Source organism: Brassica napus, chromosome C4 (assembly GCF_020379485.1).
Source record: "Brassica napus cultivar Da-Ae chromosome C4, Da-Ae, whole genome shotgun sequence".
Taxonomy (NCBI): domain Eukaryota; kingdom Viridiplantae; phylum Streptophyta; class Magnoliopsida; order Brassicales; family Brassicaceae; genus Brassica; species Brassica napus.
Window position 1 is genome coordinate 9,654,264 of NC_063447.1, and position 17,292 is coordinate 9,671,555.

The following is a 17,292-nucleotide window of genomic DNA, read 5'->3' on the forward strand; positions in this document are numbered from 1 at the left end:
ATCGGTCCACATATATCACCTTGAATTCTTTCAAGGAACTTTGGTGATTCTTTATCGATTTTGGTTGGCGATGGCCTTACGATCAATTTTCCTAGAGAACATGCAACACATGTCATTTTATTCCCTTGAGAAATCTCCTGGATTTTCAGTGAATGACCATGTGAGCTCTCTATGATTCTACGCATCATTGTAGTGCCTGGATGGCCAAGGCGATCATGCCATAACGTGAATTCTTCTGGGTTCCATTTTACTACAAGATTTGATTCGATCTCATCGATATAAGTATGATGTAATCCCGAAGGAAGTTCTGGAAACTTTTCCAATATGTGTTTTCTGCCATATTTTTCAGAAATTACATACATGTATTTCTTTCCATCCTCAGTTGCAGACTGAGTATCATATCCGTGAAGATATATGTCTTTAAAACTCAACAAATTCCTTTTAGAACTCGGAGAATATAAAGCATTATTTATGGAAAATTTTGTTCCATTCGGCAAAGCAAAGTTTGCTTTACCAGTTCCTTCAATCACGTCTACAGGACCTGATATTGTATTGACAATTCTTGTCGGTTTTATATCAGAGAAATATCTCTTTTGTCTCAGAATAGTGTGCGTTGTTCCACTATCTGGTATGCATATTTCACGAATCCGTTTCTTGGATTTTGCTCCATTAGTATTTTGATCCATTTCTGAAATTATCATAAACATTAAATAAAAGTGAAACGTGAAATTTATTCATTGATTATATAAAGAAAACACACAATAATTATACATATATTGTTGTTAAAACAATATTATTCTTTGAAAACATAATTATTATACATTACAAATGAGGACTATTCAGCAGTCTTATTAGAAACATTTCCGTACTCTTCAAGAGTATTCTAGTCCAGCTCATTTGCGAAATCAGAGGATTCAAGGTATGAGGTCCCTTCAACGTTTTCCGTGAGGTTCACCTCTTTAGCCTTTCCTTTTATGGATTCTTGATATAACTTGCACAAATGTGGGGGAGTACGACAGGTACGGGACCAATGTCCTTTACATCCACATCTGTAACATACAGTCTCACTTTTCTTTGTGGTATCCTCTTCGGTTTCTTTGCCTTTATGAGGTTGTTCAGATCTAACCCATTTGTTAGATCTAATACTTTTAGGATAGTAAGGCTTTCCACGTTTGTTGTTGAAACGCCGACCACGACCTCGGTTGGTATGGTTTCTCCTTCCCGAATATTCTACCGCCGTAGCATTCACTTCGGGAAATGCCTTGGCTCCCGTAGGTCGGGAATTATGGTTTTTGATTAGTAACTCATCGTTCTTTTCAGCCAACATGAGTGTTACCATCAATTCAGAAAATTTGGTGTACCCACATTTTCTGTAAATTAGGGATAAGACGTTGTGTTCTTTGTGGAAAGTATTGTATGTCTTGTCAAGCATTTCTGCTTCGGTGACAGGGTTACCACAATATTTTAATTGTGCAACTATCCTCAAGTTAGTGGAATTGTAATCTCTAACCCTTTGGAAATCCCGAAACCTCAGGGTTTCCCACTCTTCAAGAGTGTGAGGGAGATTGATTTCCTTCTGATTATCAAATCTGTCTTTCAAGGCTTGCCATAGTACGGCTGGGTCCTCAACGTCTCCATAGTCGTGAGTTAGATTCTCATCTAAGTGCTTCTTCAGGAAGATTATCGCCTCGGCTATATGCTCGGGTGGTGATTTGTTACCGACTTTTATAGCTTCAGATATCTTTTTTATTACAAGATAAGGTTTCACATTTGTGACCCATCTGACATAGTTTTCGCCGGTTACTTTTAGAGCCGGGAACTGGAGTTTCTCGATGTTTGCCATTTGTATTTCTAAAACATAAAATAATAATTTTAGTAGAACTTCATAATTTAAAAACCGTTTACATTAACCATACAAGCAATTACAAGGAGAAGCGATGTAAATAAAAGTAAACTGATATTCATCTTAAATTCTCCCGGAGTAAATTCTCCAACGAGTAAACCATAAATAGAAACACAAATAAAAATGGCACATAAAAACAAAAGTGCGCGAATCATCTTTCTTGAAATGAAAAATCGGAGGAGAGCGATTTGAAATTTTTGAGAGAAGATGAAATGTTTTGGATGATGAAATGGAGTGAAAATGAGTTGTATTTATAGATGAAAATTACTGTTCATGACCGTTGGAGAAAGGGGAAATTTTTGAAAAATTTTCTTTGTGACCATTGGGGTTAAATCGAGTGCACCAAAAATTAGTCCGAAAATATCGTATTAAACGGTCAATCAAATCTATAAAATTTCATAAAAGTGAAAAATTATGACAATGAAATATTTATGTTATATGACAACAAATCATGCGACGGCTCAGCCGATCAATGAAGAATAATAAATAAATTATACGGCGGCTCGGCCGACCAATTAATAATAAACAGAATATAAGGCAGCTCCGCCGACCAATAAATAATAAACAGGATATAAGGCGGCTCGGCTGACCAATAAATAATAACCAGGATATAAGGCGGCTCGGCCGACCAATAAATAATAAACAGGATATAAGGCGGCTCGGCCGACCAATAAATAAATTAAATTACTAGTAAATAATATAGGCGGTATTCCGGCCATTATAACATGATATAAATAATAGTAGATGCGGTATACCGACCATTATAATAAGGTATAAATGATACAAATAAATTTTACCGAATCGCAGAGTGATCGTGCTGATAACATGTTATGAAATAACTTATAATTTATAGTATCGAGAAATTTAAATAAGAGTAGAATTTAATACCCGTAGGAAGCAAATAACACTAATATGAGGGAGATAGTTTATTATAAGGAAGAAGAAGAAGATGTAATAGTGTACAAAAGAGTGAGATGAGTGATGGTATTTATAGTGAGCAACAATACATAAAATATCAAAGATGGTGCTTGATTTGGTAAATGAGTGGGTGATCATAGTGCTTGATGAGTAAATGATCATAGTGCTTGATGAGTAGATGATCATAGTGCTTGAGTTGGTAAAGAAGTGGATGATCATTTCAAAGTTTATCTTATAACAAAACTTAATTTCTCTAAAATTCTTATTTTTCAAATTTAAGTCAAAACCATATTTATTTTAGATTATTGGACTGATCATATCCACATAGTCTCAACCCACTAAAGCTTACGGTCTACTTGGTTTTGTAACTGTTGTTCAATTATAACTCGCAGTCTAAATAGGGATGACCAGATTAGATCTTTTATATTTGGGCACAGAGGGTTTCATTGTGAGTCCACTTATAGCCTTAGCTATATCCAGTAGTGGAGCTAGAATAATTTCTAGCTGGTGGTAGTTTGAGTTAGTTGGCGACGTATTTTAGAATTGGAATTAATTTAGGCGGGGGCATGGGACTCTGTATCCAGCGTAGACCGCAATTGTATACATCTTTGAGTTATCAAAGCTCAGAAAATGATGAACTCATGGAAGCTTAGTAAAAGCCAAAAATTAATAGTACCTGCTCCTAAGTTGTTCGTTTTTATTTTGTCGGCAAGTTGTTCGTTTTTGTCTCTGAACCGAAAAAATCTGTGAACTTAATAATCTTGGCAGATTTGCAAAATTTGTTAGGCCACATGAGCTCCAATATCAATTGAAGTGTTTAATCCTTTTATTCATAAATTAACAAACCTACAATTCTCCCTAATCTCACCTTCAATACCCGTAAGAACATTAATATTCCCCATTTTCAACATAGATTCCACAAAATCTGCAAAGAAGAGCTCTTGATCCACCGCATATTCCCAAACCTTCCTGAATACCTCTCCTTCATGATCTTCACTAACCAAAACATTATCCGAAATCAACAACCCTCTCCCCTTTAAAAGATTTATATAATAATGGTTATCAAAGTAAGCCGGGGTCTGTATATCCAACGGTGACAGTTCGTTGTCCCGGCTAGAGTCTTTGCACTGTGACCGTAGGATTCGCCTGAAAGTGCTGTGTCTTTTGAACTCATCTACGTAGAACGTTTGCAACATGTTTGGTTGATTAATGCGTTGCTTGAAGCTCACGCATCTCGCTTTACCTATTGTATGAGCTCCCGAAAGAGCTATGAGGTCTTGAATGGCAAGACCTTGTTGCTTGAAGTTTATGATGAGGCCTTCGAGAGAAGTGTTTGGTGCGGGGATGTATTGGTTTGCGCCGGCGAAGCTTGCCTTGAGTGAGTCTCTTCTCCCTAGGTATACTTCCCACCATGGTCCACCTCTCTGAAAATTAAAAAAAAAATCAATAAGTTGACACCATATGTTTTCTACCTAATCAGAAACACCAGTTAGGAAGGTTAACGGGTAAATATTACCAGGAAGACGGAGTCACGAGCTGCCATGGTGATGATGTCGGAACAAGAGACGGTTAAAGGACAAGCTTCTTCAAGGAGGTACTTTATGTAATCGATTACTTCAAACCCACGCAGAGAGTTCACGTTTGGAGTTGCTTGTTTCTCACTCAATATATCTCCATGTGTATCCAATAGCACAGACGCATCACAACCCTAAAATCCACAAATCTTAGCCCTCGTATACACAAAATCTGCAAAGGGGATATGTATTAAACGAGTAGAAACGATCGATATCTAACCAAGACAAAGCAATCGTGGAACTGAAGACGGAGAAGAGAAGCGGCCATGCGAGGATCTTTGAGAACAGCAACCTCAACGTTATGCTTGACGATTTCTTCTGCTAATGGGCAACTCTCTTTGTAGAAACCTTTCACTAATGCTCCTCCAAAGTCCCCCAAAGCTGTGGTCGTAATGGCAGATACCACGATTAAAGAGACCCATAGCTTCATCTCCATTGGAAAGTTATGTCATGTTCTCTGTACGTGTGTGTGCATATATGTGTGCTTAGTGTTTTACTTTTCTTTAGTATGTTACCTTGTGTCGTTACATGCATTTTCATGCCAACTTTTACCAATTTGGATGTTACAGTATTGTCAAGGTAGATACAACCAATAGAGACCTAACTTGTCTGGTGGGATACAAAAAATAATATAAGATGTTGGTCAAAAAGAGTACGTGAAACTAATCACTTTTTTTGAGAATAAAATGACGTTTAAGAAAGTAATATGTTGGCGTGACAAATGACAACGTTGGTTGTTTGAACAAAGTCTTCTTATATATGTTAACAAAAAGAATCATAGACTATATAGTGTATAAAATATGTTTGTGATATTAAAACCAACGAACCATACATTCTGGTGTGTTGGTTATGAAGATATGCATGAGAACTGATATACTTTTAAAGATTTTTTTATAAGGAAATTTGGAACATAAAAGTAGAGATAAACCCTCCTAATGAGCAGCGTCTTCCTCTTCACAGAACTTGGTGTATTCCTTTGAACCCATCAAAGATTCTAACTCTGAGGGGTTGCTCGGCTTCACTTTGATCATCCATCCATCTTCATAGGGGCTTGAGTTGATCTACACAACACATAAATGGTAATTAGTTTGCTTTACATGTTGTCATCAACTGAGACGTAACTTACTACTTTCTTTCGTTTTAAATCGTACCAAGCCTGGTGCTTCTGAGAGCGTCTTGTTAACCTCAATGACTTCACCTGAGATGGGAGATAAAATCTCACTTGTCGCCTTCACACTCTCCACAGCTCCAAAGCTTTTCTCTTTTCTCACCGAACCATTTTCCTCTGGCAGTTCCACAAACACCACTTCTCCTAAATGGTCCTGCAACATTTATTGTTATTTCTCCTCTTTTCAGCCAAATCATCTTTACATCATTCTCCAAAGAGCTAAAATCTTTTTAAGTTCCTATGTTACCTGAGCATGGTCAGTAATACCAATAGTGGCAACAGAGCCTTCATGTTTAACCCACTCATGTGAATTTGCATACTTCAATCCCTCCAGCACTAAAAAGAGAAACCTATCAACAACTTATGACAGAAGCTATGTAACACACAACTACACACATAATCACAATCACCTGAAGAGAAGCATCTAGAGATGGAGAAAGCAGGAGAGAGCTGAGACTTGGAGACAGAAGAAGAAAGCTTGAGAGCGTTTGCTGTAGAAGAAGCCCACATTCTCAGTGCCATTTTTTGTTTTTGTTTCTTTGCTTCTTTCTTGCTATGTGTTTTGTCTTCTCCAAACAAATAGGAGATTTCTTAAAGATATTCTTTCTTTTTGTTTGTTGTGTTCTATCTATGACATGTAAGGCTTGAATGCCTCATCCTATGCCTATGGTGTGTATGAAAAATGTGACCCAAACCTTCTCTACTACGCAGAAGCTCTTGCAACTACTTTTTTAAAATTCGTTTTATAAGTTTAGGACTTTCAAAAACTATGGATCCTTTTTATATGTGGCTTATCCCTCCATAGTAGGTGAGATTAAAATGACCACATCTAACTTTCTTGTCGTATAAATCATGTGGTGTTCGTTAGAACGAAACGTACTTTTTCTTATCATTTCATGATCATTAGATTGTTTCCACTGCTTTTTGTTCAATATTCCCGGTTATCTCAATCCAAACCGGATATTTAACCGGTTCGAGATCTTCATTACTCTACGTTGGCGTTTAAGCCTGCCGAGTACTGATCCGCCTGGACCGCCACAATGCTGTTTCCCTACATAATCTAGCTAGTATCTTTAAAGTTTAGTCATCAATGTCAACCCACAGATCTTTAAAGCCAAAACAGTGCTAGGCTAGGCGATGGCCATTGTCCCATAACGCTAGTAAAACCGAGTCTTCAAAACCGCAAAACTCTATATAAAGGTCTTAATCCATCTCTCGTTAGAAAAATCCATGAGTAGATAAAATTAAAGTGATTAGAATCCTGATTCTTCTTTTCTGCAATCTCTTTTCCATTTAACTTCGTTCTAATAGTTCCTTCCACTCCCAGAATAATTGTATTGCCCTGATGGGATGGAGTCGAAGGAAAATGGGAAAGATTGTTGATCAGAAGAATCACACGAGATTAGATTCTTTGCCATCTCCTCAAGTGCTGACTTGTATCAAAGTTTTTGGTTTTTGTTTTTTGTGTGTGTACTTCAACAAAATACAAAAGGACAGACCAAATATGTGTGTGTGTGTGCCGGTGGTGGCTGCGATGCTCAAGACCAAATACATTAGATGAAACATTTTATGATGGTTTGCTCTTGGAGCAGAGCTACCATCACCGACACATATAGATTGGGTTGTGATGCGTCTGTCTGTGCTATTGGTATATCCAGTGAAACATTTCGAGGTTAAAGTAGAATTAATTAAAAATATCAGGCAAATATGCAAATACAAAAAACAAAACTCAAATCGGATCCTCCGTCATCGGACAGTGAAGAAACACACAAACTCTGTTTTTTTTCTCTCTCAATTAAAATCCCAATTCGAAACCCTAACCATCAATTTTTCTCGAAGAAATGAGCAACGACGATGGCACCACCGTGGAGATCACCCACAAAACCATCGGCCCATCTCGTCCGTCTCGAATTCGAGTGGCGTCTCGTATCAAAGTAAGGAACTTTCTCATTCTTCCTCATTGTGTGTGACGAAGGGGATTGATTGATGATTGGCTGATTCTTAGGTTCGTGATTTGAGGAACGCGATTGCGGAAAAGGGTCGGTTCCCCGTCACGAATTTGAGGATGATTCTCCGTGGGAAGGCACTGCAAGACGAGGAAGATGGAGAGGATGTATACGTCACGCTCAAGGACGAAGGTACATAAAGGTTAAGACTTTTGTGTGTCTCTTGAATGGGTCTTTTGATTATGCACTTGGGTTTATTGTGTAGATTCCTTAACCGTTGCTGTGATACCAAAAAGACCAGTTGGAGTTGAGACATACGATGATGATGATGATGACGAGGAACTGGTCTAGTGTTTAACTCTTGAAAGATTGTTTTTTTTTTTTAAGTTTGTGTTCCTTTTGTGTGATCTCTTTTAGTTGTTTTTGGCACTGCAGAAGTTTAAGCTCCCACCATCAGCAAGCAGGTGGAAGAGGAAGCTTTACTACTTTCTTCGTAACAAGTTGAAGCTTCCCGGTGAGTTCTTTAATCTTTCCAAGAATGTTTGGTACATTAGTTTACTGATCTGATGTTGTGTGTGATGATCTTAGATATCATTCTTATGGGGCTTTTCTCGTTAAGTCTGAAGATGTGGGCTATTATCACCTTGTGGTTTATCTTGGCTCCTATTGCCCATCGTTGGGAACTAGGCCCTATCTTTGTAAGTCCTCTTCTTCTTCAGTGTCTGGATTCTTGAGTAACGTCTCATGTTTTTGCAATGCCATTGGATATGCATATTATATACTGTGATCACTTTGGCTCAGATGTTCTATTTTGTTTGTTTGGTTTCTTCGTTATCATGGGTTTCAGTTACTAGGGACTGGCTTCTCAATCATCTTACTCAATCTTGGTAAACGACAACCCGGTGATGTCAGGTTGGTGTTTACTGCAATCCAGATACCATTTACTGCAATCCAAATATACACACTTTGACTTCGTAAATTTCCTTGGTAACTTATTAGACATAAGGAATAACAAAAGCTTAGGATTCTGGAAGCATATGATTCTTCAAGTAGTCTAATCAGCTGGAAAGTGGAATCCTCCTATATTGACTTTCGAGTTGTGAAAATATCTTCTCTTTGGATTACAAGGAACTGAATAAGTTCGGTGTCTTTCTTTGGCAGTGCATATTCCATATTCAACGAGGACTTTAGAGAGCTTCCAGGTACATATAATGCAGAGCGTATAGACCGTGACATACGAGCAGGCCATATATGATGCAAGATTGCACATTGGCATGACTAAGGTTAACATCAACGGTGGAACAGAACTTATAGCCAGTATGCAACCCAAAGAAAAAGATCAGATGTTTTTTGTCCCATCAGATTGAGACAACACAAAGCATCACAGTACTTGTACATGAGATCTAATTTTGATATCGCAACATTATAATATTTTCAAAAATATGTATGATATCATACTTTCTGTCATATTATTATTATTATTATTATTATTATTATTATTATTATTATGTGTGTCAAAATAAGCTCTAGGTCAACTTAGGTCCCATCAAACTTGATGATTCTTAGGTGTGAATAAATCCAGTAACCAAATCTGTCTATCTAGTGGTTCTGGTTTGACGCTTTTCACCTTTGCAAATTTATTTCCATGCCTTGCAAATTAAAGAAACACAAATTATCTTAAAAGTCTATTGAAGTATATTGAATTAGGACTACATTATTAATATTACACAAAAAGTCATGCTTTGAAGTACATACATCTAAAGTAGACGCGTTTCTGTTTTAAATTCAAAATCACTTTTGCTTTTACAGATTTGTTGAAGAAAAATTAAACCTAAACACATGGTATTTTCGTGGTAAAATATCTTTGAAATTGCATTTTCATGGATAATAAAAACTTTTGTATTTTATAAAGGGCTAGCTGTGACATGTGAACTGTGAGTGGTAGTTGGAGTGACTTTGCCAATCCTTGACGGAACGTTTTAGGGAAAAAGTCAAACTTCTCGGTTATCTACAAAATATTTTTTCTTCATTTAGTATAAATTATATTTTTATTAATATTAATTCGTGGAAGATGATAAGTTATTTTAAACTTCAATAATGCTCGTAACCTTTTTTTTATCAACAAAAGTCTGAAAATCTTGATGAACAAAAAAGAAGTGTTTAAAGTAAAAGCAAATGACCCTTCGCTGTATTCTATTGACCATGTTATTTTCTCTCATAGATTTTTATTTTTATAAAAATTCTCGTATGTTATATTACTAAAAGATTTACCATATAAAGTAAATAAATGCATGACGTTGGTGTTTTTATGTGATTTACTTGTAATTAGTGGAGCTTTTATCTTATCTCTATGTGCATTGTCGACGTTATCCATTATCTCTCTCTGTAATCTGTTATTTGGAAACGTCAAAGACATAACCGGACTAAATGTGTGTATAATGTTAAAATCATGTCTATATACTTAATATCGACTCAGAAATTGGCTAGTTCGCCAATTCTCCAAAGTAATAGGCCAAAATTATTTTAAATGAAATGGGATAAGACAAGAAGTCGTAGCGGGGAAGGGAATCCGACAGTATGACGTCGTTTCAGCGAAGGAGTCTATGAGGTGGGTTCCACTTGTCAACACCTAGTTGACTATTGTTCTTTTATCTTCCTCTCCGTGGGCCCTACGCTGCCTGATTGTAATTAAGTCAGCCATTATTACGACTAGTTTTCATCTAATTAAGAAAACTATAGAGACTGACCATAATCATAACCTGACGTGAATATACGAAACTGACTTTTAGTATGAAAATTTAGTATGAAAACATTCACTTTTTCGTGCAGTGTGATACATGTCATGATTATTTAAATGAGAGGATATATTGCCATGCATATATGAATTTGATTATGAATTTGATTTACATGTTTTATTTATACCACCTCATACATGATTATTATTAATTGTTTTTTTTTTTTTTTTTGATAATCCAGGGTTCCCCACTTACATGGATCATTCCTTGGGTCCGGTTAGGCAGCGGTCCATTTTATCCGGGAGGGCTATACCTGGGCTGGGGACAAGGCCCAACACCCAGTACCGCATTTGATGACAAGATTGGCAGTTCCCCTCCGCCTGGCGTCGAATCCGGGAGCATGACAATTGGCCCCCAAAGTCCTTACCAAACGAGCTACAGCATCCCGTCAGTTAATTGTTATAAGTGCATTTTCATTTAATTTGTTGTTTTAACTTCAAATTCAATACGACATAAACCGTAAATGTTAGTAACTTTTTAAATAAATGCAAATATGGATTTCAATCAATCCATAAAATGCTCATAACTATTAACCAGTGCTATTAATGTGATTAGTTATTGTTTTTTTATCAAAATTTTGCATTAATTAACAAAATACCTTCACAGCAATAGAATCCAATAGTAAAGGTTATAAATCTCAAACTGCATTTAACAGAGGGATAAGAAAAAAGATCATAGGATACGACTCATGATTAAACCAAAAAATACAAAGTTTGAAAAAAAGAAAAAAAAATGTTGCACAAGCAAAAACAAAGTTTGCCACACAACGATAGAAACTACTTTTTTTTATATTTACGAGGAGTTTCCTGGTCCCCACTTTGTGGGTCCAAACTAGCCACGTGGCAGGCTTAGAAACTTTGACGACTGTTTTAGATCAGGTCACGTGTTGGTCTTTTCGGGCCGAAGAACTCATGTGAAAACTTCTGTGGCCAGTGCGAATCGAACCTGAGATCGTACTTGCAGCCACAAACCGTATACCACCAGACTATCGTTCTGGTTAAGATAGAGAATACTTAGCTCGCATGAAAGCGAACAACGCCTATAAAAGATAACAGGAAAGACAAAAGGCCCAAAACAGTGGCGAGAGGAAGATACACCCGAAACCTAACGACACCACGAAAAAGGCACGACACGACCTACCACTAAGCCTTTGAACGTAGACGTCAACAAAACCAAGACAAACTGATAGTATCAAGATAGCTAATCTCAAAACCAGAGCAAATACAATCGAGATCACCCAAGCCAACATCCGTAGAGTCTAGAGGAGCAAAATAAAACAAGCCACCAAATGTCAAAGCGTTTCCTTAAATTTATTGACACTAGAAATTGAATCGGAGGTGTATTAAGATAAACAAGGTTTGATCCGTATTTTGGGCATGCTAGATGTGATATCTGCGAGCGATTCTAATAATCTGATCATGCCATAACGAATTGTCAAATTTCTCCGAAGTGGTCTGTTATTGGATTAACTTAACTTGCATGCATGATTTCTTCAAAATAACACCAAGCTTTCAAGCTTGCTTTCGTTATATTTCGCATGCAACAAACTAATTGTTATGCGAAATTACAGAGAATACCACCTACTTATTATTTTAAACATTGATGTATATATTAATTACCACCTATTTATTTTAGTTTGTGTTGTAATAAACAAATTTCAAGAAAACAAAAAAATGTAGCATAAAACCGTTTTGTGTTAATTTTGTCGTGAGATCAAGAGAAAAATGTCAAATAAATATAGGAATAATGATTTTTTGTTTTGTTGTATTTGCGTATTATTAAATTAAATGACAAAGCTTAGGATTCTATGTCCACATACCAAGATATAACGCTATCATCGATGACAAAAGAAGAATAGTTTTTCCTAATCAAATGACATAGTCACCGATGACAAAACCAGAATGTTTTTTTTTTACCACACTGCATGTTCAAGTTTGGAATACCTTTCGACTAATGTCAGAGGGTGAACCGATCATCTATTACGGCCCACCATGTAAACTATTTGGACCAAAGCCCAAACCTAAACTGACCAAGTGGTGATAATTTAGTTCAATCGAATCCATAACTGATGTGTGTACACACCAAACCCCGAGAAATTACCACTAGGCTACGACCACTTGATTTAAAACCAGAATAATTTAATTTTATACTTAGCGAAAAACAACAATGAAGGATTCTTTGAAATTTAGCCAAGAATAGTGAAACCTGTGAAATACAGCTCCATTCAGTTAAACTTGTACTTTGATATGGATCGGTCTTAATTTATGGGAAAACTGTTAAAATAACACATTTTTATTATTTGCAAACGTAGTTATTATTAGCAGCATGTAGTGTATGTTTAAAACGTGAAAACGAGATGTATAATGATTTACCATTTAATGATATACAATATATTTAGAGAAGTGATATTAATATTAATTTTGAAAATGTGTAAAATAACTAAATATTTTTTCAAACAATAGTTTTTAGTAGAAAAAAAATGTCAGTAGCCCTAGAGTATAACTATTATCTCACAGAAATCAAACTGACACTGACTTTAACTGTCACTTAACCCACTTATACTGCATTTGTAACGGTTAAGCTCGTGTTGTTTATTTGTTGATTCTAATTGCAACACTAGTCACATAATTTTCCAACGTATGGTAATTTGGTAACGGACGCAATAATGAATTGTGTCTGACAATTGACACAAAAAGAAAATATACTCATATGCGTTACTTATTGAAAAAGTAGTAAATGGCAAAAATAATTGGCTGAACTGGTAAGATGTTAGTTGAATTGTTTAATTTTTTTCTTAGAACAGAATTTGTGTGAACAGTTTGAAGCCAACGAACTGAATGAAAGAAAAAGTATGAAAAATGTGAAAATAAGCACGAAAAGTATGAAAAATGAAAGGAATATATCGAATAGAAAAGTTTGAATGGAAGGGAATATATTGTTGTAATGTGAATGAATAGTAAAGTTCTCATGAACAGATAAATATATGGTTGAAACAAGCGCTTTGTTTATGTACTAAAGAATGTTATACTTTTTGTCAACATGTACTAAAGAATGTTATACTTTAAACTTTGTAATTTTCAACGATGTTATATTTTCATGTTGCTTATATGATGATTAAGTTGATTAATTATTCTTAATTTCTCTAAAGTTGGGTAATTAAGTATCTAAAGAGGCAACGTTTTCTTCTTTAGTTATAATCCCAAATTATTTATCAGATTTCTACTTGAAATATTTTCAGTCCATTGTATCAATTTGTGTATATTTTAGTAAAACCCCACACCAGTATTAATTTGGCCAATTATATTTTAATTGGTAACTTATCTTATAATCTTTTTTTTTCTGTTAAAAACTTATCTTATAATCTATTTGGTGGACTTAAAAGAGAAAACCAAAGGGTATAAATGCGAATTCTCATTGTCCCGGAGACCGATGAGCGCGAACAAAGCAAATGACAAAAGGCTTTCCTAATATAAGAATCCTTTAGACCAGAGGTCCCGAGCCTAGGTTTACTATTTGACCTTTTCCCTTTTTCTTTTATTTTTCCAGAGGAAGTTACTTTCCTCAGATTATGTTTAGTTCAAAACTGTTTTCTACACTTATATATGTAGCTCCAAGTAATTATTCCCAGTTTAGAACTTCATTAACGCGACGTCTGGTGAGCTTAAAAAATTGTACTAACGTGACCACATCGAGTTATCCTAACTATAGCAAGTTGATAAGTGATAACAAAGTCAAAATATTTTCCACTCTGGAATTACCATTTATGCTCCTGATAAAAGGAAGAAAGTCCACAACTAGTCAACTACAACTGCGCTAATGTTATTCCTTTTTTTTTGTATTTCTCATGTCCGAATATCACTAATTTGCAATTAAACATTCGAACAAACTGATTTTTTCTACTTTTAATTAATTATTCTGGTCAAAATCTTATAAAAGGGGTTTTAGAGCATTACAAGGGTGAATTTGTAATTAAAAGAGAATGTTGGTGGTACTTACGTAATCGAGCCAAGAAAAAGCGAAAAAAAGAGTCAATGTTTCTCTTAATTCAAAACCACTAAAGACTTAAAAAGAAAACATATTTAAATCCCAAAGAAACACGACAAAAGTCTCTCTCCCTGTGTGTCTTAATATTTTTCTTCTCAGCTCACAATTTCAAAATCGCCGAGAAATTATTAACTTTTATTATCGGAAAATCTATTTTCTCGGCCATCAAATGTGATGGGAGGTGGATTCTCCTCCCTCTTACCTTGCTTCAACGAAGGTCACCGTAGCCGCCGCCGCCAACACTCCCCGACATCAGCGGCGCAGAATCAAACTCATTCCGATCGGCTCAACACTCTCTGTGAGCCGTTGGATGAGACTCTAGGCCACTCTTACTGCTACGTCCCTTCCTCTAACCGCTTCCTTTCCCCCTTCCCTTCGGATCGGTTCACCTCTCCCACCGGTTCGTTCCGGTTATCTCCCGGTCGGATCCGAGGCTCCGCGTCATCGGACCAGCTCCACACCGGGTTCAGATCTATCTCCGGAGCCTCGGTTAGCGCCAACACGTCAAATTCCAAAACTGTCCTTCAGCTCGACGATATTTACGACGATGCCACTGTGAGCACTTTCGGCGGCAGCCTAAGGAGCTGCGTCGTGAACGCTAACGGCTTCGAAGGAACGTCGTCGTTTAGCGCGCTCCCGCTTCAGCCCGTGCCGTTGGGACCGGACCGGTCCGGTCCCGTGGAGCGTAACGGTTTATTCATGTCCGGTCCGATCGAGAGAGGCGCGACGTCGGGACCGCTGGACCCCGCCGGAGAGATTTCGAGATCTAACTCCGCCGGCGTGCACTTCTCGGCGCCGCTCGGCGGCGTTTACTCGAAGAAGAGGCGGAAGAGGAGGAAGAAGAAGAGTCTCTCGTGGCATCCGATTTTCGGGGAGAGGAAGCAGCGGCCGTGGGTTCTCCCGGTGTCGAACTTCGTCGTCGGTGCTAAAAAGGAGAACACCGTGAGTCCCGACGGCGGCGAAGCGGCGGCGGAGGCAGCTTCCGCCGGAGAGAACGAGTTACAGTGGGCGTTGGGGAAGGCGGGAGAGGACAGAGTGCAGCTAGCTGTTTTCGAGAAGCAAGGGTGGCTCTTCGCCGGAATCTACGACGGGTTTAACGGTCCCGACGCGCCGGAGTTTCTGATGGCTAATCTTTACCGTGCGGTTCATAGTGAGTTACAAGGCTTGTTCTGGGAACTTGAGGAAGAAGAGGAAGACGAAAAAGGTGATAATAGGTTAGATAGTAGTACAACAGAGTTAGCAAGTTCGAGCAAGAGTCCATCAGAGGTGGTGGAAGTGAAGGAGAGGAAACGTTTATGGGAGCTTCTCGCGGAGGCTCAAGCGGAAGACGGGTTAGATCTTTCAGGTTCCGATAGGTTTGCGTTCTCGGTAGACGATGTTATTACCGGAGGCAATGCTGTCTCTGTCGGAAGTAAGAGGTGGCTGTTCTTGTCGAAGTTGAAGCGTGGTTTGTCTAAACAAGGAGTTTCAAGCGAAGCTGAGGTGGTAGATAGCGTTAGAGTAGAGGAAACGGTGGAGAAGAGGAAGAAGAGACGTAAAGTGGGTACGGTCGATCACGAGTTGGTTCTTAAAGCCATGTCGAATGGTCTCGAAGCCACGGAGCAAGCGTTCTTGGAGATGACTGATAAGGTTCTCGACACGAATCCCGAGCTTGCGTTGATGGGTTCTTGCTTACTGGTTGCGCTGATGAGAGATGACGATGTGTATATAATGAACATAGGGGATAGTAGAGCTCTCGTTGCGCAGCATGAGGTTAAAGAAACGGGTGGGGGTGTGGAGACAGAAAGATGTAGTGATTTGGACAGAGACAGTGACATCAAAGAGCCTTCGGCTGTGGATGACAATGAAACATGTGCGCAGGGCACGAAACTGGTGGCGTTGCAGCTGACTACAGATCACAGCACTAGCATCGAAGATGTAATTCTTAACTCTTGAAACCTTCTTTAGCTTTTGTTGTCTAGGATCATACACTTACAATATTCTTGTCACATCTCAGGAAGTAACAAGAATAAAAAACGAGCACCCTGATGACATGCATTGCATAGTAAACGACAGAGTTAAAGGACGGCTCAAGGTGACCAGAGCGTTTGGAGCAGGGTTCTTGAAGCAGGTTAAGCTAGACATTAAATCTTAAATCACAAAAAAAAACTATTATCATTACCGTAATTCTCACAAAGGAAAAGTGGATTTTGTTGCAGCCTAAACTGAACGATGCGTTACTGGAAATGTTTAGAAATGAGTACATTGGGACGGATCCATACATATCATGCACACCGTCTCTACGTCACTACAGGCTAACAGAGAATGATCAGTTTATGGTTCTGTCGTCTGATGGGTTGTACCAATACCTGAGCAACGAGGAAGTTGTTTCTCTTGCCATGGAGAAGTTTCCAGATGGAGATCCTGCTCAACATGTTATACAGGAACTTCTTGTCCGTGCAGCTAAGAAAGCTGGTAAAACAAAACATCTTTTCCCTTTTTAAACTACGCTGGTTTGCGAGTTTGGTGATTAATGATTGTTGGAAAACAGGGTTGGGGTTTCATGAGCTTCTGGATATTCCGCAAGGAGATAGAAGAAAGTATCACGACGACTGCACTGTATTAGTGATAGCACTTGGAGGAAGTAGGATATGGAAGTCATCAGGAAAGTACTTATGAGAACCATGAAAACTACAATTTGAAGGCAACAGAGAAACTCAAAAATGTATCAAAAGGGTGGCAAAAACTTTGTTTAGTTTTCGCCAAGTTCTCTTTTCTTTTTGTTTCCTTAGGAATGTTTTTTTTTGTATTAATATTGGTAAAGAATGATTGGTTATCAGTACTATTTAATGCAATCAATGGGGTTTATAATGTTTTGTGCAAGTATCTTACAATATTAAAAGAGGAAAGGGGAATATGAATGCCACCTCAGCAAATTAAATCAACCAACGAGAGAGTTTCAATT

At 37.7% G+C, this 17,292-nt stretch overlaps 4 protein-coding genes across 5 annotated transcripts; 2 read left to right on the forward strand and 2 right to left on the reverse strand.

Annotated features, from left to right (window-relative positions):
- Positions 1 to 3,454: 3,454 nt before the first annotated feature.
- LOC125585467 (peroxidase 20) lies at positions 3,455 to 5,023 on the reverse strand. The gene is made up of 3 exons (XM_048754560.1): positions 4,616 to 5,023; positions 4,338 to 4,529; positions 3,455 to 4,245 (listed from the first exon to the last, which is right to left on the reverse strand). The coding sequence occupies exons 1-3, from the start codon at positions 4,829 to 4,831 to the stop codon at positions 3,652 to 3,654; spliced, it is 1,002 nt and encodes a 333-aa protein (XP_048610517.1). The 5' UTR covers positions 4,832 to 5,023; the 3' UTR covers positions 3,455 to 3,651.
- Positions 5,024 to 5,129: 106 nt separating this feature from the next.
- LOC125585468 (glycine cleavage system H protein 3, mitochondrial-like) lies at positions 5,130 to 6,583 on the reverse strand. Its single transcript, XM_048754561.1, has 4 exons — positions 5,974 to 6,583; positions 5,811 to 5,899; positions 5,547 to 5,717; positions 5,130 to 5,456 (listed from the first exon to the last, which is right to left on the reverse strand). The coding sequence occupies exons 1-4, from the start codon at positions 6,083 to 6,085 to the stop codon at positions 5,328 to 5,330; spliced, it is 501 nt and encodes a 166-aa protein (XP_048610518.1). The 5' UTR covers positions 6,086 to 6,583; the 3' UTR covers positions 5,130 to 5,327.
- A 669-nt stretch (positions 6,584 to 7,252) lies between these two features.
- LOC111205064 lies at positions 7,253 to 9,018 on the forward strand. Of its 2 annotated transcripts, none has more exons than XM_022700408.2 (7): positions 7,253 to 7,497; positions 7,569 to 7,701; positions 7,775 to 7,854; positions 7,945 to 8,023; positions 8,098 to 8,207; positions 8,357 to 8,421; positions 8,671 to 9,018. In XM_022700408.2, exons 1-7 carry the CDS (start codon positions 7,405 to 7,407, stop codon positions 8,762 to 8,764), a joined length of 654 nt encoding a protein of 217 aa, XP_022556129.1. In that variant the 5' UTR covers positions 7,253 to 7,404; the 3' UTR covers positions 8,765 to 9,018. The 2 variants fall into 2 exon arrangements, with proteins under 2 accessions (XP_022556129.1, XP_022556130.1); XM_022700409.2 differs by having other exon boundaries at positions 7,272 to 7,497; positions 8,509 to 9,018.
- A 5,358-nt stretch (positions 9,019 to 14,376) lies between these two features.
- Positions 14,377 to 17,198, forward strand: LOC111205066 (protein phosphatase 2C 29). Its single transcript, XM_048754562.1, has 4 exons — positions 14,377 to 16,265; positions 16,345 to 16,458; positions 16,547 to 16,802; positions 16,879 to 17,198. The coding sequence occupies exons 1-4, from the start codon at positions 14,523 to 14,525 to the stop codon at positions 17,004 to 17,006; spliced, it is 2,241 nt and encodes a 746-aa protein (XP_048610519.1). The 5' UTR covers positions 14,377 to 14,522; the 3' UTR covers positions 17,007 to 17,198.
- The last annotated feature ends 94 nt before the right edge of the window (positions 17,199 to 17,292 follow it).